At 34.4% G+C, this 24,991-nt stretch overlaps 1 protein-coding gene across 2 annotated transcripts; it reads right to left on the reverse strand.

The window, feature by feature from the left end:
* Positions 1-613: 613 nt before the first annotated feature.
* Positions 614-24,188, reverse strand: LOC149773608 (uncharacterized). Of its 2 annotated transcripts, XM_089946290.1 has the most exons (7): positions 23,927-24,188; positions 14,100-14,267; positions 12,997-13,113; positions 12,328-12,411; positions 8,746-8,836; positions 1,255-2,497; positions 614-1,212 (listed from the first exon to the last, which is right to left on the reverse strand). In XM_089946290.1, exons 1-7 carry the CDS (start codon positions 23,964-23,966, stop codon positions 1,084-1,086), a joined length of 1,872 nt encoding a protein of 623 aa, XP_089802416.1. In that variant the 5' UTR covers positions 23,967-24,188; the 3' UTR covers positions 614-1,083. The 2 variants fall into 2 exon arrangements, with proteins under 2 accessions (XP_089802416.1, XP_089802415.1); XM_089946289.1 differs by having other exon boundaries at positions 614-2,497; positions 23,927-24,186.
* Positions 24,189-24,991: the final 803 nt, after the last annotated feature.

A 24,991-nucleotide genomic window follows, 5' to 3' on the forward strand; every position in this document is an offset into this window, starting at 1 on the left:
TGCGACGACCTTTCGTCGAACAAACCTTTTTATAGGTTTGTGAAGCTCAAGTTCTAGCGTATCCATTGCAAGCTTACCAGGCACTGGTTGTGCTTACACACCGGTTCCAAGTTTATATTTTGTTCCAATAATACCTTGTAATAGTTTTCAAACAACTCATGCTCGCATCCCGCTAGGTTTCATCTCTCATAATTCGTAAAGCATTAGCCGATCACAACCAAGTTTATCGTCAACGTCATCGCGATAACAAATATCATGACCCATCGCAATTGCATCAACTGCACTGTAAGATTCTTGTCCCGGTAACGGATTGCCATTTTCATCAAGTTGTGAATCAAGTGGATTCCACGGTCCAATATATATATATATATATATATATATATATATATATATATATATATATATATATATATATATATATATATATATATATATATATATATATATATATATATATATATATTAATGTGTGTGTGTGTGTGTGTGTGTGTGTCTGTGTGTGCTAGCAGTGTCCCAAAACCACAGAGTTTCGATATTTGGCCAATATTTTTGGGAATATCTAATCCTGATCATATGACCGCTCTGTGATTGCAGTGCTGACAATAAGTAACTATTTAATTTTGTTCCAGGCACAGATTTTTGTTTATATCATCGCAATTACATTACAATTGTTTGTAGTCGATGACTAAAATAAGTGGGTACATTAACCTTATTCATAACGAAGAATTTGTTTTCCATGTATGTCACTGTCATTGTTATCCTAAGATTATAATAGAAAACAGATACAAGCAAATCTATAAAATACAAATGTCCAGCCTATATAGCAAGAAAATGTGACCATGCGAATATATTATCAGCATGTATCCATTAGCAGTTTACATAATTTGCACAAACTAAAACAGCAAGAAATTAAATTGTGTCAGTCCATATTATTATATATTTATAGACTCTACATGTGCACTCGTAGTGCTGTATTTTTTAATCTAGACTGGCACAATAAGATTTCACCGATAAAGTAATTAATACAATGAAATTTCGTTCCGACGGTGTTTTGTACAGCATCATATGATACGTATTGCTGAGTCATCCTAGAACAGTTTCAACTTCTTCATAGTCTGATCTGATACTTTTCTGAGGCTTTGTTGGCTCTTGATAGTCGGTTGGGTTTGCTTCTTTGTAGTTTGTCTCCTTTATTCTTAACTTTGGCCCTGCCTTTAGTATTTCACCGCCCTTTGGTTTAAACTTTAGCCCTGCCTTTAGTATTTCACCACCCTTTGGTTGTATACCATAATTCTTCCTAGAACCGTTTGGAGAGGTGCTACCTTCATTTTGCTTATTCTCATTGTTTATGTTGTCAAAGTTGGACTTTGCTGGTTCCGGGTTTGGTTCCTTACATTTACTTCGTGCATCAGTAGCTTGCTTTTGTGGCGAAATAGTAAAACCCGTCAACATCTGCAGCTCTGTTGTTTTATTTTCGGTTTCTGCAGTGCGTTCGCTATCCTGTGACTTTAAACTATCAGTTGATTTGTCAATGTTATCATACACATTTGTGTCTGCTTCGACCAATACTTTCTCTTGTTCAGCCATTTTACGATTTGAGTCATCTCTTTCATGCGCACCACCAGATATGTCTGTGTCAACCTGTTGATCATGTTTGGGTCTGGAAGAGACTGTTGAATAAAGATCCTTTGCACCCACTGTATTTTTGTCTTCTCTGCATGAGATAATGTGGTTTTCGTACTCGTCTTCAAGTAGCATATTTTCATATAAGACCGGCCGGTTTGTAAAATTACGCTGAGGTACTCTATCTAAGTCTAAATGGTCATAAGTCGCATCAAAAGTCTCATTGTCCATATTTGTGTTTTTGCTCACGTTGACATCAGCATAGTCATAATAACTACTGTCTGTGTGGTTATTTTCATCAGTAGCTTGATTTTTTTCAGACTTATCCGAATTTTCGGCGTTTCTTTTCAGGTTCCAGTTGGCAGACAGACTTGAATATACATGCTTTATCGGTTGCATATACACGGGATTTTCTGTTTGTTCAGATGAGTCCTTCCCACTGTGTACAGTTACCTCAGAATGGTGATTATCATTATCACTACTTCTTGAAATTTGCAGACGCGTTATTTCTTTCGCTGAACCTTCGTTAACTTCTATGTCAGAATAATCTGCATCCTCTTTAAGTGCATCTTTGGATTTGGCCGAAATTTTGTATTCGTCGAGATTCCGATTTATTCCATTACTTATTCTATCATTTTTACTTGCTGATTCACATTCACTTCTAGGGGGACCATCCAATGAAACTTCATCATAATCTCCTCGTTTGCTACATTCTTTGTTCAGCACTTTGTTTTCATCTTCACGTGGCTGATGTAAATCGTTCTTGTCAACGCATTCATTTTCAAACCTGACTAATTCTACATCACTTCTGTCCATCCTTCCATTCATTTCTTGTTTCGTGATCATAGGCTGATCACCATGCTTCCTGTGGCACCTTCAGAAAGAAGATAAAAATAAAAAATAATATGTGATTTCCAGGCGAAATAATTGCAATATGAAACTGAACCAAATAATCTCTCTCTCTCTCTCTCTCTCTCTCTCTCTCTCTCTCTCTCTTACACGCATACACACAAAATTGAACACGTCAATAGTTTCATTGACTCTATTTTATTTCTAAAATAAAGGGTATGCATATTACTGGTCAGATACAAAATATCAGGGGTTTCTCTATTCACACGGTTGCTTTTAAGGCAAGAAAAAGTGAAAGCATGAAAGACAAACTTGTTGAACAAGATTCAATACAGTTGGAATACAATGATCTGGAAGTAAATTAATTCTAATGAGAAAGTTAGCAAGAGTGGGGTCATATGCACTGCAAAATAAATAAAGTCAGATTTGTTGTACTGTTGTAGTGCCTTTTTGATGTAACCGCGCTATGGGGAATTAGTCACAAGCAAGAGGGTTTCTTTTTTTCTACATTTAATGGAATTCTGTTACCTCTAGTTCTTCATGCTGACTCCCTGCACTACGATACGATACGGTAAGTCCTGAAGGTCAGGATTCTTAATTAGTCGGGGTTGTGGGTATGGTGCCATTGGATGTCGGTACGCCCTGGAACGCTGAGACTCGTATGATCAAATTTTAGTCCAGTTTTGCTATTGGACACTTACTTTCCCAATAATGTGTGAGCCACCTGTGCAATTTTTCAGTTTCTCAAGTTGTATAATTTCCTTTACTATTTTAACGAAAGACTGGAATTTTGTTTACATAGTGTAAGTTTAAATTTCTAAATGGTGCCAATCAGCTGGGTATCAGGTATCCTATGTACTTTTGTGTCCTGTTTGATTTCTTTGGTTTTGAATTTTGATGGTGGTAATCAAAGGATCAGATTAGGTTTTTGTGGATAGAGCTTTTGTCAAAAGAGGACTTCATAAACCAAAGGCAGAACCTCATTGAAGAAGGCAATTGAAAAGTCGATGTCAGTCTTCATTTTCTTTCTTCTCTGACTTCTTTCTGTTATTCTGGTGTTGAGGTGGGGTGTTTTGGTTCCGACTCGACTTTCAATGGTGTAGTCCTTTATGATGTTTGCGACTGGTCCATCTGGTTCGCAGGCAATTGTTCGTATTTACTTGATGGTATTTTGGAATTACATTGTGCCTCTAAATGTTGTTATTTGTAAATATGTTGGTCTTGTGGGTAATGTTGGGTTTAAAATGTTGTGTTTTCAATAGTTTGAGGTCTGTATATCTGTTACTATGTACTTTATTTCCGCTTTGTGCGATGCGCCTGATGACTGGGCTCATGTCACCTTATATTCTGATTTCTTATTGGGACCTATGGCTAAATGGTGTTTTTGTTTACATATTGCCAATCCTTGTCACCTTGTGCAACCGGGCCTGATGGCGGGGTTAGCCACCTTATATATATATATATATATTATTATTTCTTGTAGAGTGGAGTTGTAGAGTTATTTGTGAGGTTCTTTCAGACCTGTGTGGTTATTATTGTGTTAGTTTCCAATACACATACAGACATGCAGTAAAAGAGAATTATTATTACACACACACACACACACACACACACACACACATCCGTACATACGTACATACACCTGTAGTTATAATTAAGAATTGTTATATATTTTTTGTACTATTTGTTTTATTTTATTTATTTTATTTTTTTAAAAGTAAAATTCGAGTGATATGGACTTACGTTTTGGCTGGAGATCTTACCCTACCTCTTTAGTCCAGTCTGGTGTGTGGATGTAGTTAATGTTGTGGTGTTATTTTCAGATTAGATCTATTTTTGTTTTAATCTGTTTATTTCTAATTTAGATTAAGTTATTTAGGTTATTTGTAACGTTTGATTGAGTTATTTATATGATGTTAGTTTTCCATGCTAAACCTATTTTGATTAGACAGATGTCTTTGCCGAATACTCGGGTCGCAAGGATTTTTCAAGGACATCTAGTCTTTTTTATTCCCTAAATTTAAGTTTGTTAGCCTGCTTCAGTTGTTTCTAATTTTTGTTTGAGTTATTTATATGATGTTAGCTTTCCAGGCTAAATCTATTTTGATAAGACAGATGTCTTTGTCGAATGCTCGGGTTGTTAGGACTTTTCAAGGACATCTAGCCTTTTTTATTCTCTAAATTTAAGTTTGTTAGCCTGTTTCCTAGTTATGATAGGTCTGAATTTATTTGCTTTGTGCATTTATATGTCCAGTATTTTATGTTTTGTTTTCGTATATTTATTAAATTTTGTCATATTTATCAATTTGCTTAAGACACCATATTATATTTTTGTATGTGGTTTCGATATTTTTGTTATGTACCTTGTTTAATATTCTTGGGAACGTTGTACGTGATCCTAATTTCTGTTGTTTTTTGTGTGGAAGTTAGTTCATTGCTTATGATATTTGGGGCAGGTGTTGAAAACATGGTCCAATGTTTCTATTGTTGGACAATAAGGACAGTTTATGTTTTGGTTTGTTTCTTTGGTGAGGTGTTTTCCAAAATTGCTTTGTAATAAAGTTTTCCCAAGTTGTTAGCCTATTTATAACACGAAGGTCAGTGGTTTTTATGTCTTTAGGTGTCATGATGGTTCTGTTGACTTCCTTTTGCAGTTGGAATAGTTGTCTGCCCTTGTTGGTATTTTCCTAGAGTTGTTGCCATTTCTTGTTTATTTTAATTCTTATTTGACTGTATACCTCTTGTACACTGTAATCAAGATGTGTTAGTGAGATGTTCATGAGGTTTAGTATTTCTTGTTGATCCTATTTGTCGTTTTCTGTTAGATGAATATGCGAAAGCACCCATAAAAATTCAACACTATGTTGTTGTTTTTTTTTTCAATCTCTTTAATGGACATCCGTGTTTCTTCTAGCATGTTACCTCTGTCTTTTGTTGTACCAGTCTCTAGGGATTTTAGCACGCTTAGAGGGTCTGTTATGATAACGTACTGCTTGTGTGTTTCGGTTTTTATCCATTTAAGTGCCTCATTTATTGCCCAGAATTATGCTGTACAGATGGAACAAGCATCCGGGAGTCTGTCTCCGAGCGTTATCCTGCTTTCGGGTAGTATTATTGCAGCTGTTGTTCTTTTCAGTTCTTGGGATTTGGATCCATCTGTATAGATTTTAAGATGTTTAGAGTATGTTTCCTCGATGGTCTTGTATACTTATGATAATATTCCTGTCGGGTTTTATAGTTTGGATCCAAATGTTTGGGCAATAAGGTTGATTTTGGGGGTGTTGTTTTTCCATGGGGTGGGATCGCATATTTTGTATTGTTCTGCTTGAATGGCTGTGAGTTCCATTTCTTTGCAGAGGGTATGTACTTTTTGGCCTGCGGTTTTCGGTCTACCGTGGTATACTGGTTTTGCTTGGTTTCCCATTTTTTGGGTATGCTATTTTGTGCTGCTTCATTTATTGCTGTAATATTGGTCGGTGCCGTCATTATACATGTCTTCTAGATGTATTTTCCTCAAGTGTTGTTGGAACGTTTCCAAGTCAGCTTTTTCTGTTTTCCATCTTGGTATATTTTGTTGTTGTTCTTTGAGATTTTGTTAGTGTATTGTTATACATATTGGGAAGTGGTCACTGCCCAATGTGCTTTGTTGTAGGACTTCCCGGTCCGTAACCAATGCAATGTTTGATGTTGCAAGTGTGAGGTCTATTGTAGATAGTTTTCCACTGTTGGGGTCAATTCTGGTGGGTGTGCCTGTATTTAATATTATGAGCTGATGCTCCCTAGCATATTTTTTAATGTTTTTCCCTCTTGTATCTACATAGTCCCCACCCCATTCTGTGTTGTGTGCATTGAAGTCCCCGCATATAATGCTATTTATGCCATTTTCTTTGAATATATCAATATAACTTTGAGAAGGATTAGCCTTATTAACCCCTGGGTCATAAATGTTGTAGATGTTTAGTTTTTTTGTGCCCTATATTGACAGTGATTATTTGATATTCTATATGGCTTCCTTTTAAATCAATGTTTGGGTTTACTTCCATCACCTCTGAGATGGTGTTGTGGATGAAGATAGCGAGTCTTCTCCCTTTTTCCCATCATTTCTGTGTTTGAGAAATTTTGTGTCATAATTTGTTATTTTTGGTATGGTTTTACTTACGTCAGATAAGTGCGTTTCTTGTAAACACAGGATTTGTGGCTTGGTGGTGGCAGTGTTTATGGCCGCTATCAACTCACCATGATTTGGTATTAGGCCTCTGCAATTCCATTGCCATATGGTGATTTGATTTGTATAAGTTCTTTCGTTATCCATTGGTATTAGTTGTTGTTTTTGTGTTAGAGTGGTGTAGTGTAAGGTAGGTGCTAGTTATCCTTTGGAAAAAAAAATTATAATAGCTTAAATAGTAGTAGGAAGAAATCCTGCTTTTTAATCTGATTTTGTTTTGTTTTTTTTTAATTTTTTATTTGATTCCTTCTCTTAATTCATTAAAGTATTGTGTTATTTGGGTAGGGCTGAGGAATTCCTCATTTGTATGTTTGTCCCCTTTAGTACTACTTTGTGCGTTATTATTCCTGTTTATGGTCTGGTTAGTCCCTGTTTGTTTAGGGTTTTTGTTGTAGTGTGTTATCTTTATTTTGTTTACTATTTACCTGATTTACTGTTTGTTGGTTTTGGTATTCCTTAGGAGTGTTTTTTGGTGTCGTGTAGTTTCTGTTGGTTGTTCGGGGTATGTTGCTTTTGGCTTGGTTTCCTTTCGAAGGGTTGTTGTTCATTATATAAGTAATTGTAGTTTTTTTTGGATATGCTGTTTGTGATGTATTGGTGTTTTTGCTGAGTTTTTTGGCCTGGTTGTACGAGATTTGTTGGACTTCCATTTCTGTAGTTTTTGTCTCCATTATGGTGTATTGACACTCTTTAGAGTAAGGAGTGTGTTTTCCTTTACAGTTGACATATGGTTGTTGGATTGTTAGTTTTCGTTTTGTTATTTCTTTGGTTGCTGGAGAGGTGAGATAAGTTCCCACTAGTGTTTCCGTGGGGGATTCTTTCTGTGTTGTTGTAATTACATCCGTTTTCTGGTTGCTTTGTGCTTGGTTGGTTATTTACAATTTTTGTTTCAGTTTGTTATGTTTTGTCACGTCTTTCCTGTTTTTGTTTAGGAAAGAAATTTTATTGCTGGTACCTTGTGACATATTTACCTGTTTTATTGCTTGTGTTATAGTAATAAATGTTGAGTTAAATTTTGTCAAATAATTATAATTAATGTTAATAGAAAGTATTAGTTGTTATAATTGTCAGACGGATTAGTTATTAGTCTATGTTGTAAAATGTTTCTTATAATATTGTGAAAAAATTTGTTTTAATTTTGTTATGTTGCTGTCTTTTGTTATGTATAGAGTTTTGGTGAAAAATCTTATAACAACACTGGCTTGTTGTTTTTGTTTATAAGGATTTCACCCAGGTTTTGCAAGAACATTTTGCCTAGCACCTGTCTGAGGTCTGTTTAGAGAGAACATTCCCTGAAAACCTATTCTAAAGTTAAACTTCTGGTCTGATTGTGTTAGGTGCAGACCCTTTATCTAACTCTAATCTACATATCAAAATAAAAAGAATCTAAATTATGTAATCAAAAATAAAGCCATATATGTACTCTCCATACACACTCTTTTCCCACCGATACTGTGTGCTAGAATTTCCAAAATATTATTTTGAGTAGGAAATTACTTGCAGCTTTATCTTTTTGAGCAAATTAATTCAAAATTATACTATAACTACCCAACTCTATTTTAAGCACTTTATACCTACTAAAAGAGATTCAAATTTCCCTTCAACTGTCCCTAATTTTAATGTTTAAGTATTAAGGCAAACTTGCTATAATTGATTTTAATTAGCTTTACAAACACATCTTCCAACTGTCCTACTGACTCTTTTGTTTCAATTTTTCAGGACTGTAACCTGACACCATAGCATTTGAATAGCTGCTGATAAATACTGTATTCCCCCAAATCTCAGCCTCTACATGAACAGTGACTGTAGAGTTACCCCTCTACCCTAGACATATTATTATTAAATTTATAGAGAGAATTTAGAAAATTTATACACAAATATATCTTCTCTTCGAAAACTTATATAAATACCATAGCACCTGAAATAACTTAATTTAGCCCTATAATATGACTACAGAAAACATTACCCTTAATAAGTTTGTTATAAACCACTCCAACACAACCACCCTCCCCACCCCCAAAAATATGAATGTGAATATAGCGGTTTACCTGTGGCAGACAATCACAGTCATGATCATTAGGAGCAAAAGGCCGCAAATGACTGGTATTACGATGGTTAGAATCCATTGTGGTATCGATACTGAAGAAGAAAAAATCGATAAAATTCACCATGGCTAAAATAAAATAGAGGACCTACTTACTTATCAAAACTTCTACACACGAATTGTTTTTTTTTTATATAAAAAATTAACATTAAAAAAACACGTTAAGTGGTATATTTTTGTTCGTGACAAAACGAATAGAGCTCATTGTCCATTCTTCTATAGTTAAATGTGGTAGTATTTATATCAACAGACAACAGCTTTACTACTTTGACGGTCCCCGACTCACTTGCAACACAGTCTCAATAATAATTTTCTGAGAAGTTTTCTTCTAGTGAAATTGTTCTTACTAAGAAAGTTGACTGCGGCTTTGTTAATGTTCCTCTCTATTGTGTTAATTTGTCATAAGGTCTCAGGACCAGTGTGTATTGGAACGGCAACTCCTTTGCTCATTGAGGGTATTGTTTTATTACTAGGTAATGACCTTACTGGAGATAAGGTTGTGGTTAATTCAGTTGTAACTGACAAGTCTTGTTTGGATGAAAAGGTTGATCCTATTGAAACGGAAGTCCTGATATATTCCCAGCTTGTACAGTACTGACTTTAGAAATTAAACCGTATCACCAAAATGGATTCAATTCCGATGCCAATAATACATGATTGCAAAGACGAATTGGAATGCAAATTATGTCACCAAGTTTGACATTTTAAAAAGATTTTGACAAATTCCACTCACCGGAAAAACAAACAAAAATTCGGCATTTGCAACTCCCAATGGACTTGATAAGTACAGAATGCAGTTTGGAATGAAAAATCCTTCTGCAACATTCAAGAGTTTAGTGACAATGCATAACATTTGGCCTTTTTATTTTTGATGCGCAAATAGACGACAACGTGATCTGGAAAGATCATTTGGAAACAATCCCGAATTTCTTTGATAGACTCATTGATCAAATCTGACGATTAATTTAAGTTTTGCCATGCTTGTGTCACATTTTTAGGATATATTGTGGTAAAAATGTCAAGAGAAACCTCTAGAAAATGTCAAGGCTATTTCTCAATTCCCAGTTCCTATTACTAAAAAGTAACTAATGTGATTTTTGGGTATGACTGGATATTACCGGAAATTTTTTTAAATGTCTCCATAAAAGCTGAGTCATTTGAGTAATAGATCCAGTTACTGTCAAATATCAGGAATCTTTTGACAAAATGAAGACCATTCTTAAATATCACCAGTTCATTCAACACAAACGTTTTGTCCGATATTTAAATTCTGTTGATGCATGTGATGTAGCGGTCTGTGGAGTATTGATTCATAAAGATAAAAATGATGTGGATCATCCACCGATTTTTTTATATGAATAACTACACAATCACCAGGGAAATTATTCCATAATCGAGAAGGAATGTTTGGCTTTAGTATCCATTTTGCAACAATTGAAAGTGTATATTAGTTCAGGTCCTTCTCCGACTATTATATTCAGTGACTACTTCCCCTTACTTTCATTAACAAAATTAAAAGCAAAAATCAGATATTGTTAAGATATAGTTTGGTGTTGCAAGAATACAACATTGATATTAGAAGAAAAAATAACGTGATTTCTGATGCATTCCCACTATGAATTCTAAAATGCGAATATGCTTTTTTATACTAATGACTTGTGTAGTTTTGATCATACTGTTTTAGAATTGCAAAGAGAGACACACTACTTTAAGTTTCTTCCAAAGTTTATTGCGAATACCCATCTTATGAACTTTTGGCAATTAACTTGCTAATAAATCTAAAGATATGATCATTAAATCAGTTTAGTTAATATATTTTTTCGTTGAAGCTAAGGAAAAATGCTTGACAGATTGTGTAACGTATATTTTGTCATATTTATGTGATTTTATGACTTACCACCATACTGTAGATCTAGAAAATACCAAACGTGTGTCCACCCAAACATATTTTTTTTCATTGTATAATGTTGTACTTGTGCCAATGACCTTATAGGAAAACAAAGTTCCGAAGTGCCTACAAATAGCCATTGGTCTACTCCTTACACTTGCAAAGCATACGGTATACATCTTCAATAAAATAGTTAAGAAAAATGTGTAATCAGAAATGTGCTGTACAGGTCTACTTTTTGTCTACAAGTACTTTCCAGTGAAGGGTTGTTTTTGGTGACCTAAAATGTCCTTTGTAAGAAACTTGAAATCTCTACGCAAGTACTATAATTTGCATGAACCTAAATCCACACCGATTAGTAGCATGTGCTCACCTATACATTTATAGTGATTGTTTCAAAATAGCTTTGAAAAGTGTTGCAATTTGTTATTTATTAATAAAGTATGTGGGTAACAAAAAAAACTTCGCTATCCTAGTGGCAACATATGGAATATTTATACCAATTACCGTAATGTAATATATGTACTCCTATCAGTTAGAAATGAATAGAATGAGTAGTTTCTACTTGTTTATGTGAGGTCATATGACTCAAAATACATGTTGTAATGACCAAAATGGGAACACAAACCTTGGACACATGAATTAAATTCGTCACAGCAGAAACTATGTAATTAATTTTGCATTCAATTGTCCTTGTGTGTGTGCGTGCGTGAGTGTGCGAGTACCATACTGTCACATGTTTAAAGTTGAGATGGGTGTGTATGTGTTTGTAGCAATATAACATGCCAATTTACTGCCTATTTTCTGTATTTGTTTAATGTTCTTGTTCTTGTATCCTCGTTAATTTTGAGGGGCTATCCGGTTGCATAGTTTACTTAGTGACTTGCCGGCCCACATAACTCTGTTTAAAGACAAACTATTTATTAAAGTCAATGTCCCCTACGGTTAACACTATTAATGAAACTTTGACAGGTGTAGCATGGCAGTAATTAACAATTATTTTCTTCTGTATTAATTTCGATAATTTAAGGGTTAAGAGAATTTGTTTTATTGAAAGACGTTTGCATGACACGTTTTCCTTCGAGCACATCTGAATACTGGATAGATAGATGGATAGATGAAATTCATTCCACTTATCTGTAATTACCCGACTGTCTCAGTTTGATAAAAGCAGAGAGAGAGAGAGAGAGAGAGATGACGCTACGGAAAGCAGAAATCATACATTACGCTGTACTCTTTCTTTGAGCCATATACATCGTTGTTATGAACAAAATGGGAACATAAACATTTCATGGTTATCGTAACACTTTGGTCATTACACTATGCATTTTGGGCGTATGGCTTTAATTGATCATATCAGAAATAATGCCCAGTAATTAATTCTACAGTTAAGAGTGTGTGTGTGTGTGTGTGTGTGTGTGTGTGTGTGTCCCACATCATAACATTTTTAAAGTTGAGAGTATTTTGTTTGTTTTGGTACTAATGTTTATTGGTCCAGTTGAGACACGTGCAGCATACGGCAGTAATGATCCAACCGACTAGACTTGATGAGAGAGAGAGAGAGCAATGCATAAAAACATGACCCTAAGGAAATCAGAAAGGACGTATAATAATACAACACCCTTTATATAACCCTACCTGTGCCGCTTGTAGAGGTTGTGCTGGTACCGGATGGAAAGATCGCGCTGCTAGTCATTGTGGCGTTAGTTGTTGCAGTGGTTACTGTAATATTATCATGGTTATCTGTTAGCATGGACAATTTAAAATATGATGTAAACTCATATGAGCAATCACGTTTGAGAAAATTTGTTTTCCAAAAAGATTGTCTAATAAACTTGCATTAACCCAAAACGTGTATTACGTTGCTAAGTTTGATATTTTTGAAGAATTATGTGCATGTGTGGTCGTGTACATTTATAGGATTGTGCAAAAGGATTTCAAATATTCTGGATTTTAGCGAAGTTTACGAAACTTACAAAACATGCATTTGTTATTCTACCGGCCTTTGAGGAAATTGTCTTACCTAATAGAATTTACCGTAATACAATCTATATACTCTGATTAATTCGAATTAATTACAATGTGTAATTAATTCCTGCTGTGCTCATTTCAGGTTGTATTACCCAAATAATGATGCAACGGCCAAAATGGGAACATAAACCTTTCGGCATTAACATAACACTTTGATCATTGACCCCACTATATGGGTCATATTACAATTAATTCAAAAATGAGTGTGTTTGTGTGTGTGTGTGATATGAAAAATCGGAATGGACGTTTAATTCCATTCGCTTTCTATAAGCATACCTGTACTGGGTGTATCTGTGTTGCTATTGGGTGCCGAGATCACGCTGCTAGACATTGTGGTACGTTCTGTGTTGACGCCAGTTATTGCTGTTGTTGCTGTAGTGTCACCTGTTTGATCTTTTAGCATGGAAAATTGAAAATATAAAGTAAACTTTAAAGACCAATCACGTTGGAGAAGAATTTGTCTCATAAACTTGTATTAGCTCATACGCTTAATAAGTTGAAAATTTAGAGTTTTGTGAAGGAATCTGTGCATGTATGCTCCTGTACATTTATCGGTATGGTCAAACAAGTAAACAAGAGACATACATGCAAACATACATACATACATACATACATACATACATACATACATACATGCATACATACATACGTATATGCATCCATTCCCTTATGGAAAGCAGAAATCATATATTTTATTCAATGATCTTTTAGCATGTCTCTCACAACTGTGTGAGTCTACTTGTAACGGAAATATGTTTACATTTATAGTCATATTTTCAAACTAGACTTAAAATGTTGTGGACTTGGTTATTTATTGGTGAAGTTTGAGAAACTAACAAAACTAAACTTCTCTGTTCTCTGTTGCAATTTATGAAATATTTGTACCAATTAGCAATTACCATAATATAATCTAGGTTCACCTATCATTTGCAATTAAGGTCAATGCATAGGTTATGATGTTTTTTTTTTATGTCGTTTGACCCAAATATATTATATAATGACCAAAATGGGACCATAAACATTTCAGTGTTATCGTAACACGTTTGGCATTCACTGTTTATTAGGGCCATATGACTTTAAAACATTACATCAGAATCTATACATTGCTATTACGTATACTGCTAAAAGTGTAGTGCAGCATCGGTGTCTAAACGCTAAAAGTATATATATATATATATATATATATATATATATATATATATATATATATATATATATATATATACAAAAAAAAACAATTATTGAGCGTACCAAACAATTGTTGCGTGCCTATGTGTGTGTGTGTGTGTGTGTGTGTGTGTGTGTGTGTGTGTGAATAAAGATGATTTGAAATAATAAATAACCCATGTTTCTCATTGATGATTCATTCAAATCAGCACCTGTAGTAATCGTTGCAGTCTGCGTGGTAGTGTCGTTTGTTGTGTTGGACGCTGTTGTAGTCGTTGTGAACTCGCTTGTACCCTCATCAACAGACGTAGTCATCTGCGATGAGGTTGACGTGCTTGTATCATTGTTTCCTTTACCGCTCGTTAGACACAAATAGCAAACTGAGCACACAAACAAAATCAAATTATATAATAAAGACTAGAAAATCATTCTCTTCGTCCATAGACAATTCTATAATTTGCACGAAGATGAATTATATTAATGTTCTGTAATCCTAATCTTATTTGTTTTGGGTTTATTTTCTTTTAAGACAATAAGGGGTGGGGGCGAAGGGTTGTTAAAGAGAATGCATAGAATAGTAGTTTAACAGTCATTTTACAACCCTGCGATCCCAAGTGCCATTTCTGAAAGGTCAGAGGTTGTCCATCCCAGCGGTTAAGCGGTTAGCGTACAGGAATCATAATCAGTGGGTCAAGGGTTCGAATTTCCTCAAAACAAGTCCTGTTCGGCTGTCGTTGCGTGTCTCTTGGCAGGACACACTGAATAGGCATGTGCTAGCATGTCAACTAAAGAATCAAATAATGGATTAGTCAATCAAATAATCGATTAATCAATCAAATAATCGATTAATCAATCAAGTTCTAATTATTTTCCAAAGCAAAGATTTTTACATGGGTCTCCACGATTATCTTAATAAAGTTTTACAAACTTTAAAAAAATAAATCGGCTGGAAAATGTTTTTCGATGTCAATCCTTCTTTTACACAGTTTAAAAACCTTCCATCAAAATTTTTGATACATAAAAAAATAGAAGAAGCAGGCTGCAAAAGGATTTGAACATAGAACAACTTTAGCCAGACTTTCCGCTCAATCTGAATACGAATATATTATTTTTTTTGTATTTTTTCAAAATTGTTATTTTAGTTCCATTTTGCAGAATTTAGATAGGGACCTTTGATTGTACTGAATATATTTATTTATTTGTTTGTTTATTTGATATGAGAGAGAGAGAGAGAGAGAGAGAGAAGACCATTCTTTTATATGACATGATGAATAAGAATGGGCATATATTTCACCATTTCATACCAACAAAAAAAATTCCTCAAATGCTGACGAACCCGTGACGTGTTAATAAATCAAAAATATCTTTTGAGATTATATTTTACCATATGAAAACTAAAGTTGTATGCGGAAATTATTTCTGTGTATTTCTGCAAAAACCTTTAAAGGAAATTAATTACTAATACACCAGTAGTCTTTTCAGTATGAAATAACAGAATATTTTAATATATATATATATATATATATATATATATATATATATATATATATATATATATATATATATATATATATGTATATATATATGTATGTATGTATGTATATATATATATAATTCTGCATTGCCGAAAGCAGAAACTATTAGACATAGAACAGTATGCAAAGAGATAAGTAATTTTTGGGATTAGTACTCAAGAAAAAGTGACAAATCAAGCTTGACTTAGAAAAGTCAAAGATATTAGACGGAAGTATTGCATGGGGAAAAGAATATAAAGATCAAATTACGGGAAGACATATGCATATTTGTGAAAACAATATATGAAGTATGGATTGAGAACTAGATATAAAAACGTATGGATAGGTTTATAGCCTAACGTATAATGTCAAAAATTTCTAGTCGATCAAATATTAGTTTTTAAATATAACGATCCAAATTACATATTACAAAGGTTCAGACATTATCCTCTTTTGTATGCGCTAGTGGTACAGGGAAAATGTGATCGTGTACATCAAAGTGTTTATATGCGCGTGCATGCACGTATGTACGTACGTACGTATGTATGTATGTATGTATGTATCTATCTATCTATATACGAAGAGCTACGAGTAGGTGAATAGTTCTGAATATCTTTTTGGAACTTTATGTTTCTTTGAACCTGTTAATAAATATAATGCCGATAGGTAGGCACAATAACGTTCTATAAAACGGTGAGCAGTAACAGGTACATCACACAAGGCTCTTGCAGTCTTCTGCATGTGACGTAACATAGGTGAATGACAATAACAAAAAATCCGGGTGCTCTCAGGTTACTCTCTGACTGATATCAAGGCCATTCGAAGAACTATGCGGATGCAATTATATGTCCTGTTCTACAATTCTGAGGTGGTTTCATCTGTTTAAAGATTATCGTATATCCATGAAAGATTATCCACGTTTTGGAAAAACATTTTCTGCCATTGTTTTGCAGGAAGTTGTTGCTATGAATGGACAGTTGATGCTCTATATACATTGGATAGAGCTGGAAACAACAAAACATTTTGCCCTGCGTTATTTCCGAGCATATCTAGATTCTTACCGGAGTTATATCAGGGACCAACAATTTGATGTTATGGGACAGGCGCTTGACACGTTTTGAATTTACGTCTGTCAATCGATGGAAAAAATATCTAGCTCTGATTTATAGCAAAATAAAACCATAACATATCCATTATAATATCTGAAATCAATTTGATTTTCTTGCAATAAAAATAAAAGATAATCTTAGCCCTTCTGTAATTAAATGGTCAGTGCATTATAGGAGATAAATTTGATACGTGTGCCTTAATTATTGTATACGTTGTTATCTGAAATTGTAACTAAAGTGGGATGATTAAGCTTGCTCTATAGCTCACGCCCTGTGAAGGTCATTATGGTGACATTAGAGAGCTTGTTGATAGAAGTGTCGAAGCTTAAACCTACAGTCTGCTAGCTACACTATTGACATAATAGGCAGGAAAACATTAAGTGAGATGCCAACACCCAGGCAAGATATTCATAAAAGAGGGTCGGTAAACATAATATACACTTCATCCACAAACTTGAACAAACATTTAGCGGACTTGAGAAATGAAATAAAAAAAGACAACAGCTAATCTCCTGCAAAGTAGGTCACCTGTCACCTATATTGTACAAACATGTGATATTATTATAGTTGTAATCAAAACGCATTGGTTATGTATGCACACCATAAAAATGTTTAATTAGATTTAAAACTCTGCTTTATATAATTAATGAAAAAGTTATTCGGCAATCTTGTAAACAATCGGTAGTTTCCGCGTGCCAAAATCGGATATGACGTACATTTATCCCTTCTGTTCAACCTAGCCATTCAAGTGCTTAATTTCCCCACGTAAATGTCTATGCGATATAGCTTACGATCGTGCTTTTGTACAGCAAATATGGTGCACTGTGTTGCATACGGATGTAACCAAAAGAGTGATGATGGGAAAAAGCGTTCTTTTTTTTCTTCCGAAAAACCATGTTTACCAGAAAAAAAGTGTATTTAATCTGTTGGATTGAATAGGGGAGGGATGGGAAAATTGTATCAGCTATGCCGGATTATAGTGAATTGGCCCGAAGACAATTCGGCCGAACTCGAAATACAATTCTGTCAAACTTAACAATAGTTCGTACGTTCTTTTTCTTCAACAAAAAAGTATATACTATGTAAGATAGGTTTTGGGGAAAAAAACTCAATTTAAACAAACTATTTTGATATTCTTTGAAAGAAAATAATCATACTTCGTAACGTACATATTTATGAGAAAACACAAACTGACATATCTTGCTTGCTCTAATTAAAATATTTATATACATTTTTTATGCTAACAAATATATGCATCTGCACAACGACATTCGGAATTTAAGTCTTCCTGTCAAATTATCAACAATCATTTATAAAACAAAAATACGTGACAGATACTTTTGTACATAATACGTATACATTTTGCTAAGGGTAGTGTACATGAGATATTATAACAAATATACTTAATTTTAGGCTTCACGTTATAACACAGCTGCATACAATACATACCAGATTACACATGAGAGAGAGAGAGAGAGAGAGAGAGAGAGAGAGAGAATAATGTTGAGCATTTTGTCAGTATTTAGTTGTTGCAATATGAAGCTCTTACCAGTTAATTTTATTGTTTGTTTCTATTTTTCAAATTGTCTTAGTGTTTGCGCGCGTAAATTGAAAGCTTGTCATTACTGGTCAATATCGTCAATCATTTGCTCCATTATTCCGTACAAATTAGAAAATAAATAATTTTGTGTTTAATTTGTGCCCACACACACACACACACACACACACACACGGTACAAAATAAATTGATAAATATACACTTGTTTGAAAATCAAATGTAAGAAATTAACCTTGCATTGTTATCATAGATTCCTTCTTTTTTCATCATGCGAAAATTATTTTTAAAAAATATATATCCACGAACTCCGTATATGTAGCTGATGCCGGCTTGCGTATGCATCCTTAGTGTAGTGTGTATCGCTTATGTCAAATAACAAAATCGCTAATGAGACGAAAGTATCACCCGATTGTTTGAAGGCACCTGCCATTTACGCATGATAAGTTACTTATTGCAAACTGACCCAGATTGTATTGTATCCAGGTTAACTATAAGCCGGTTTCTCGCAAATAAAAAAAAAATCATTATTTTAAAATATATTCAATGTGAGTGCAAATGATAATCATTTGCTAGCATGGGTTACAAAAGTATTATTAAATCAAGTTATTACTGTGTGTACTATTTGCCCTGCAAACATCAATTATGATTACATATGGCAAACAAATAGAAGCCCGGGTGATAAACACAACTGGCATGGAGCAATAAACTCATTGTTTAAACTTACCGACAGGATATCAAATATATAGGTTATTTTATTACAATGCAAACCAACCCCGGAAACTTGACTTTGGAATCGTTTTAGTGTGCCGATTTTTTCTTCTGAAGTCGGCCGACAAAAAGATGTCAAGTTTTGGTTCCTTTGGATTCTTTAAGTGTGCCGATTTCTTTAATCTTTTTTTTATTTTTATAAAGTCAGCCGACACAGGGAAGCCAGCATTGATTCTTTTTACCCGTATTAACGGGAATTTTCAAAAAATTTGAAACAATGGAATATCTTTGAAAGCGACACAATCTAGTGCGTCGTGCACGCATACCGATATAAGGCTGAACAATAAATTTTCGTTAGTTTCATCTAAAATATTCCCTATCCATAATTTATAGTGTTTTATTTTTCGACAAGTAGAAGCATGTACTTCGTCTTGTAGGGATAAATGTACGTCATTTTCGGTTGCGTCCTCTATAGGTGGGAAATAGTAACTAAGGGGAAGTAACAGCGTTGTATACTTCTATTTCGAGTATTTAAATTATTTCTTCTTTACACTTGAAATTTTTTTTTTTGTTTTTGTGTGCGAGTATAACTATTTTTAATCATATAATGCAAATCTGATATAAATAGGAAAATGTTGGAGTATGGCCGGTGACCTTTAATATGATTCGCAGTCTTAAAAAATAAATACACCTTCTTAGCACATTAAAATGCGCTAATAAAAAAATTTTATTTTTAAATTTCGACATGTTTCCAAAAGATGGATTTAGCCTGAATATCTTTCATATTATCCAATTTGTCCACCATATTTTCATACCTGTCAAATATTTCGTTTAACGATCATAATTATAATAGAATTTGTTCAAATTAATTTGTTACAAATACAACTGTTTTGTAAAATCATAATAATAGTTGTCTGAAATATTTTGACATGACAATGAAAACGTGATGTTAACATTATTAAATTCGTAACTTAATTACTCAGCAATTTCCGTACATTCCTTACTGATGGAAACTACCAAAATACCGGTAGAATGAAGAAGAAAAAACGCAGTAAACCGGTATACCGGCAATCCCACGTACAGTGGAAGCTATTTATGTTATCACAGTCATTAGCTGTTTTTAATATATTGAAGAATCACTTTAAGTGTGCTGCACAAAAGTAAACCCGGGTTTAAATCGCCGAACAGCTACACTCCAGATATTAAAAGAGTGACTAGATACGTTTGGGTGAGATTGTCACAGGTTATCAAACATTCATTAACGTTTGGAACCCGACTCAGAATTACCAATCAAGTTTGCTTAGAAGAAAACGAACTGAAACCACAAAATCGCTCGATGTCGTTGGATTGTCAAGAATAGTTTTATATTTATTATTTTTCGATGCAAAAGGTCCGATTGTCCAGGTACCCGTGCCTAACTCACCTAGTATCACTTGAGATTTGTATGCCTCAAGGGTGTTGCCAAAAGCCGTGGAACACCGCCATGTCCTCCCGTCTGATCTGGTACCATGTATCCATCTACTTTAGTACAACGCACTGGCGCATAAATCTGACATCGTGACAGAAACAGCACTGTATCCAAACTTTGCCACATCCTCCATACAACCTGATTTATGTCCAAGTAAGTTTTGGTTCAATCCAATTTGAAATCTGTCCTGTACTTTGAAGTGCAGTTTTGCGATGTATGCACAATATACCAAAACGTGAATACAAAACCGGCTTTTAATAACTTGGCTTATCAAACTGAGAAAGTATGTAGAAGTGCATGAGGGGATGCATTATTTACTAATAAAGCATTTTTTGTAGATTACGTAAAAGATATGTATAAAAGATCGGCTTTAATATGACCTCGTCTACATTCAATATAGGAAATTATTATATGCTTATTTTTTCCCCCGTTAACTTTACATTGTCAGAAACGTTCAGTATTACCCGATACAGAACTCGCGCGACAATGTACATATAGCATTCATGTGCGTAAAAGAACTACTTTCTATTGTACACAAACAATGGACACAGACGCCAGCACTTTTGATTTTATACAAAAATCATGTACACTCGCGTAAGAGACTCTTTACGTTGTGGTTGTTTAAGTTTGTTTCTGAACGAACTAAAACAGATGTTTCGTGGACTGCCACATACCAGCTGCTTTGGCACATTCCGCGTTGATACAATGTTACGGATTTAGGCTAACTACATTATATAACAGACGCAAGATAAGGTCCTTACAAATAACATACAAGTGACAAGTCATATACTCTCTTCTTTAGCTGGTGATAAGAATGGCAAATAAAATACAGTTTTACATCCTGAATTTCCTCAAAATGTATTTTCTTAATTCTGCAAATCCAAATTACATGAGCCATGTCATAGGTTTTCAATCTGGATTACACATTTCGAAACTGTGCTGTATTTCGATGATAAGTGCAACTGCATCCTCCTTACATCACTCAAAATGAAATAAGCATTAAATTAAATAGCGTATTTTTGATAACTGCAGTTGAAAGACTTCATATTTTTCCCACATTATGATTTCAAACATTCAATGACAGAAACGGAAATACATTTGCAGATGTCAACACGCTTCTCCCTAGCTTATTAAATCTCATGTATTTCATGTGGAATCGTCACATACAAATCCAGTCAATAATCACGAAATTTCCTAGAATCGAAAAAAATACCAAAATCTATTCATTCCAGATTAATTGGAAAAGTTGTTCCAATGCACATTCATTCACAATATGACTCCAAATTTCAATTTTAACTAGACACGCCATTTTCTTTCGAAATTTATGTCGAGCGCGCGACTAATTTCAAATTTATCTGGGCGGAGTTATGTGCGCAGTAATAATGTTCATTTGTGTAATGATGATTATGCGCTTGTGTATTTAGTTTGGAATGCGGCATACATTCATTTACGTTGTTTCTTGTAGTGTATTGTGTTTATATAATTAAACCTTAGGTAGAATATAAAAAAAATGAGCATATAATAAAAAGGTTGTTGAATTGTATGGGAGAATATGAACTCGTTTTGTCAGAAGGAAATACTTCACTCCCAAGGTCGTGCAGTATTCCATCCCAAAATTCGTTCATATTTTCCCATACAAATGCAGTAACCTATAAATAGTACATTGTTCTAAAATTACAGCATGAATAGTGATTAGTTAAAGTATATCATTTCGATTAACAAAGAGTCATATAAATTAAAACAGACGCTGAGAAATAGAAAAAGAGGAAAGACGACAGAGACAGATTTTAACACGCGACATAACGATAGTTTTGTATTATTATGAACAGTTAAATATGTACAAGCGGTCACCTCCATAAATTGACCAACTGTTCATAACGATTAGTTCTTTTCAGTCCCATCCCATTTTTTCTGCATAAGGTTATCTACTCAGTGCTGTCACTGATTACCGAAAATGGTCCCTCACAAATATAGATTCTGTATGCAATGGTCCTTCGGGCTGATCCACTTCGTTCCATTTACGGGGAAGGGGGCTGACGGGACGGTTGATCCGGGCCCCAGAGGTTTTGGGGCGCCAAAACAAATGATAAAAATTAAATTACAGGAAAATCGTTGGCGGGGCCATCATCGTAGTTCGGGGTCCATTTACCCTTAGTGTGCCATTTCGTTCCACATCAGTCCTTGGCATAATTAGCTTGCTGAAACGATGTTTTGAACAAGAACTCTCTAGTGTGTAGAAAAATCCCTGCCCATCGCAAGCGAAATCAACTAACCAGTGAGAGTTCGTTATGTAACCTGTTAGATGTTTAAAAAGGCGATTTCCACAGCATTGACTCGGATTTAAAACTTGTTAAAATTTTAATTTTGAAGAAACGTACTTGCGACATGTGTCTTTGTGAACTTGAGACCGCATGATTATTCATAACAATCTTCCAGTTTAAATGTAACAAGTGATATAATTGGATCAGAGTATTTCAGCTTCATCCAATCATACAGCGGAGTAGCAGATACGGTTTCGTCTAGGTAAATATGCCAAGGGCTGATTTGGTACTTTTTTGTGCAGATGGTAATGGTCAGGTTGGCATAATTTTCATACATGTGTGTGTTCGCAAATGGGCGGAACATCATCATGTATTGAAAGATTAGTTTTTATTTGCTTGGGTAGCAACATCAAGCGTCACTTGTAGCCTGTTTTCTCCGGTTTATTCAAATTCTTGTTGACGTTACATCTTTAGTTTCCTATGTTGCCCAGTCCCATACTTTGCTTCTCGGATTGCATGTGCAGATGACCTTCTATATAAAGACCATCAGTATATTAAAGTTAATGTTTCCCAGGACAGAGAGTATAAAAAGAGAGCTGGAATTTACATGGCTTTCATACCTGTAACGTCTCAGTAAATACGAATTGATTTCTTCCGTATCAATTTCCAGAGGCTTTCATACTTGTAAAGTCTCAGTAAATACGAATTGTTTTCTTCCGTATCAATTTACAGAATTAAAATGATAAAACTAAATGGTTAAATTGAGATACATTTGCAGTTTTTCTTTCGAGTACATCAGACTACTGGATAGATAGATTACATACATACATACATACATACATACATACAAGTTAACTTGTATAGTGTATTCTTTCCTCTGACAATTTTGCTAGTGTTTATTGGTTTAGCTAGCTATAAAGCTTGCAGGGCATATGGCACTAATAGCATTCACTGTCTACTTTAGCTAAGGAGAGAGAGAGAGAGATGGATTTTTAACGTAGCTTTAACAATGTTTCAGTCATATCGCTACGATGTCTGCAGTGTGATAGTTTATAGTGATTACTAGCACTGGGGCATCATGCCGCAGACATATATCATGATGTCCCACCCAGACACATTATCCTGACACCAGGCCGACCAGTCCTAACACTAACCTCTTAAAACTGAGCGCCAAGCGAGGCAGCTGTTAGTACCATTTTTGTAAGTCTTTGGCATGACTCGGCCGTGGATCGATCCCACGACCTCCCGCATAGTGAGAGAGATCGGAAATCAGAGATCATATGCTAAGCAATAGTCATTAACGCATGTGTCATTTTGTTTATTAAACTAAATTTTGAAGTAATTTTCTTACTTTATAACCTCCTAAAATATCCCGATAGCTTTCTTGTGTGTATATTGGTTAATTCACAAGATATACTCACCTATAAAAAGCAAATTTCCTTTTCGTCTTCTCTTGTCCATCGCTGTGGTCTATGCTAAATCCAATGCTAATTTATAAGACAATAAATTCTCGACAAATTCATCAAAATCTTTATGTCATAACTGCTGTTTGGCTATTGGTATTTCCCCCTTCCTTTCTGCATCTAAACCACAACATGAAAAAAAAAAAACCCACATTGAATGCCTCTGAAATACGGATCTTGTCTCCCACTATATGACAAAACACCAGGAAGTTATACTCAGTGGAGTAATACTGAGCACGCGATGTCAAGACATAGCGATGTACAGTGGAACAAATGTCTTTATCATATATAAGTTACAAAGAAACCTTATTTATCCTAGAGCAAGTGGTGTGTGATGAAATTAGACGCCATCCATTCTATCCGATATTCGGTTGGGGTGATTCTATTTTATTTTATTATTTCATATTCTTTTAAAATAATTTTACAACGCTATTGTTGTTTGTTTTGTTTTTATAGAAGAAAAAATATACGAAAACATTCGGTATAGTATTTTTCTTACAACAAATGTCTGTTTCTAATAGATATAAAAACCAATGATCTGTTTCGAAGGAAAAGTCCAGCCTCATTCTGCACCCTGACCCCCAACAAATGGTCAGCGTGTAAAAGAGCACCAACCCCCAACCCTCAAGCCGATAAGGTAATAAACTGAAATGAAACACCGGATGAACAAGTTGCAAATAGATATGAAAACCAACTAAATCTGAATGAAGCTACGCGTGAATAAAATGTGCCTTTATTGTATGCCATTACAATTTAATTTATCCCGAACCAATCAAATATCAACCAAAACAATACATTATAAATATTAATGGTACTATATTGTAGCAGAGAAAACTGTACAAACTCGATATGCCCATCCTTCAGTCGTTTCATGAAACAGTAAATCAGTTTGAGAGATCAGGAGTATGAAGACAATACGATTAAACACCATTATAACCAGTTTTCCAGAGCCAAAACACTAAGAGATTATTGGCTAACATGTATGAGACAAGTTATTATAATATGTCACTGACGCTTCCTCTC

This window comes from Sinohyriopsis cumingii, unplaced genomic scaffold (assembly GCF_028554795.1).
Source record: "Sinohyriopsis cumingii isolate HCF-2022 unplaced genomic scaffold, ASM2855479v2 utg000624l, whole genome shotgun sequence".
NCBI classification, from domain to species: domain Eukaryota; kingdom Metazoa; phylum Mollusca; class Bivalvia; order Unionida; family Unionidae; genus Sinohyriopsis; species Sinohyriopsis cumingii.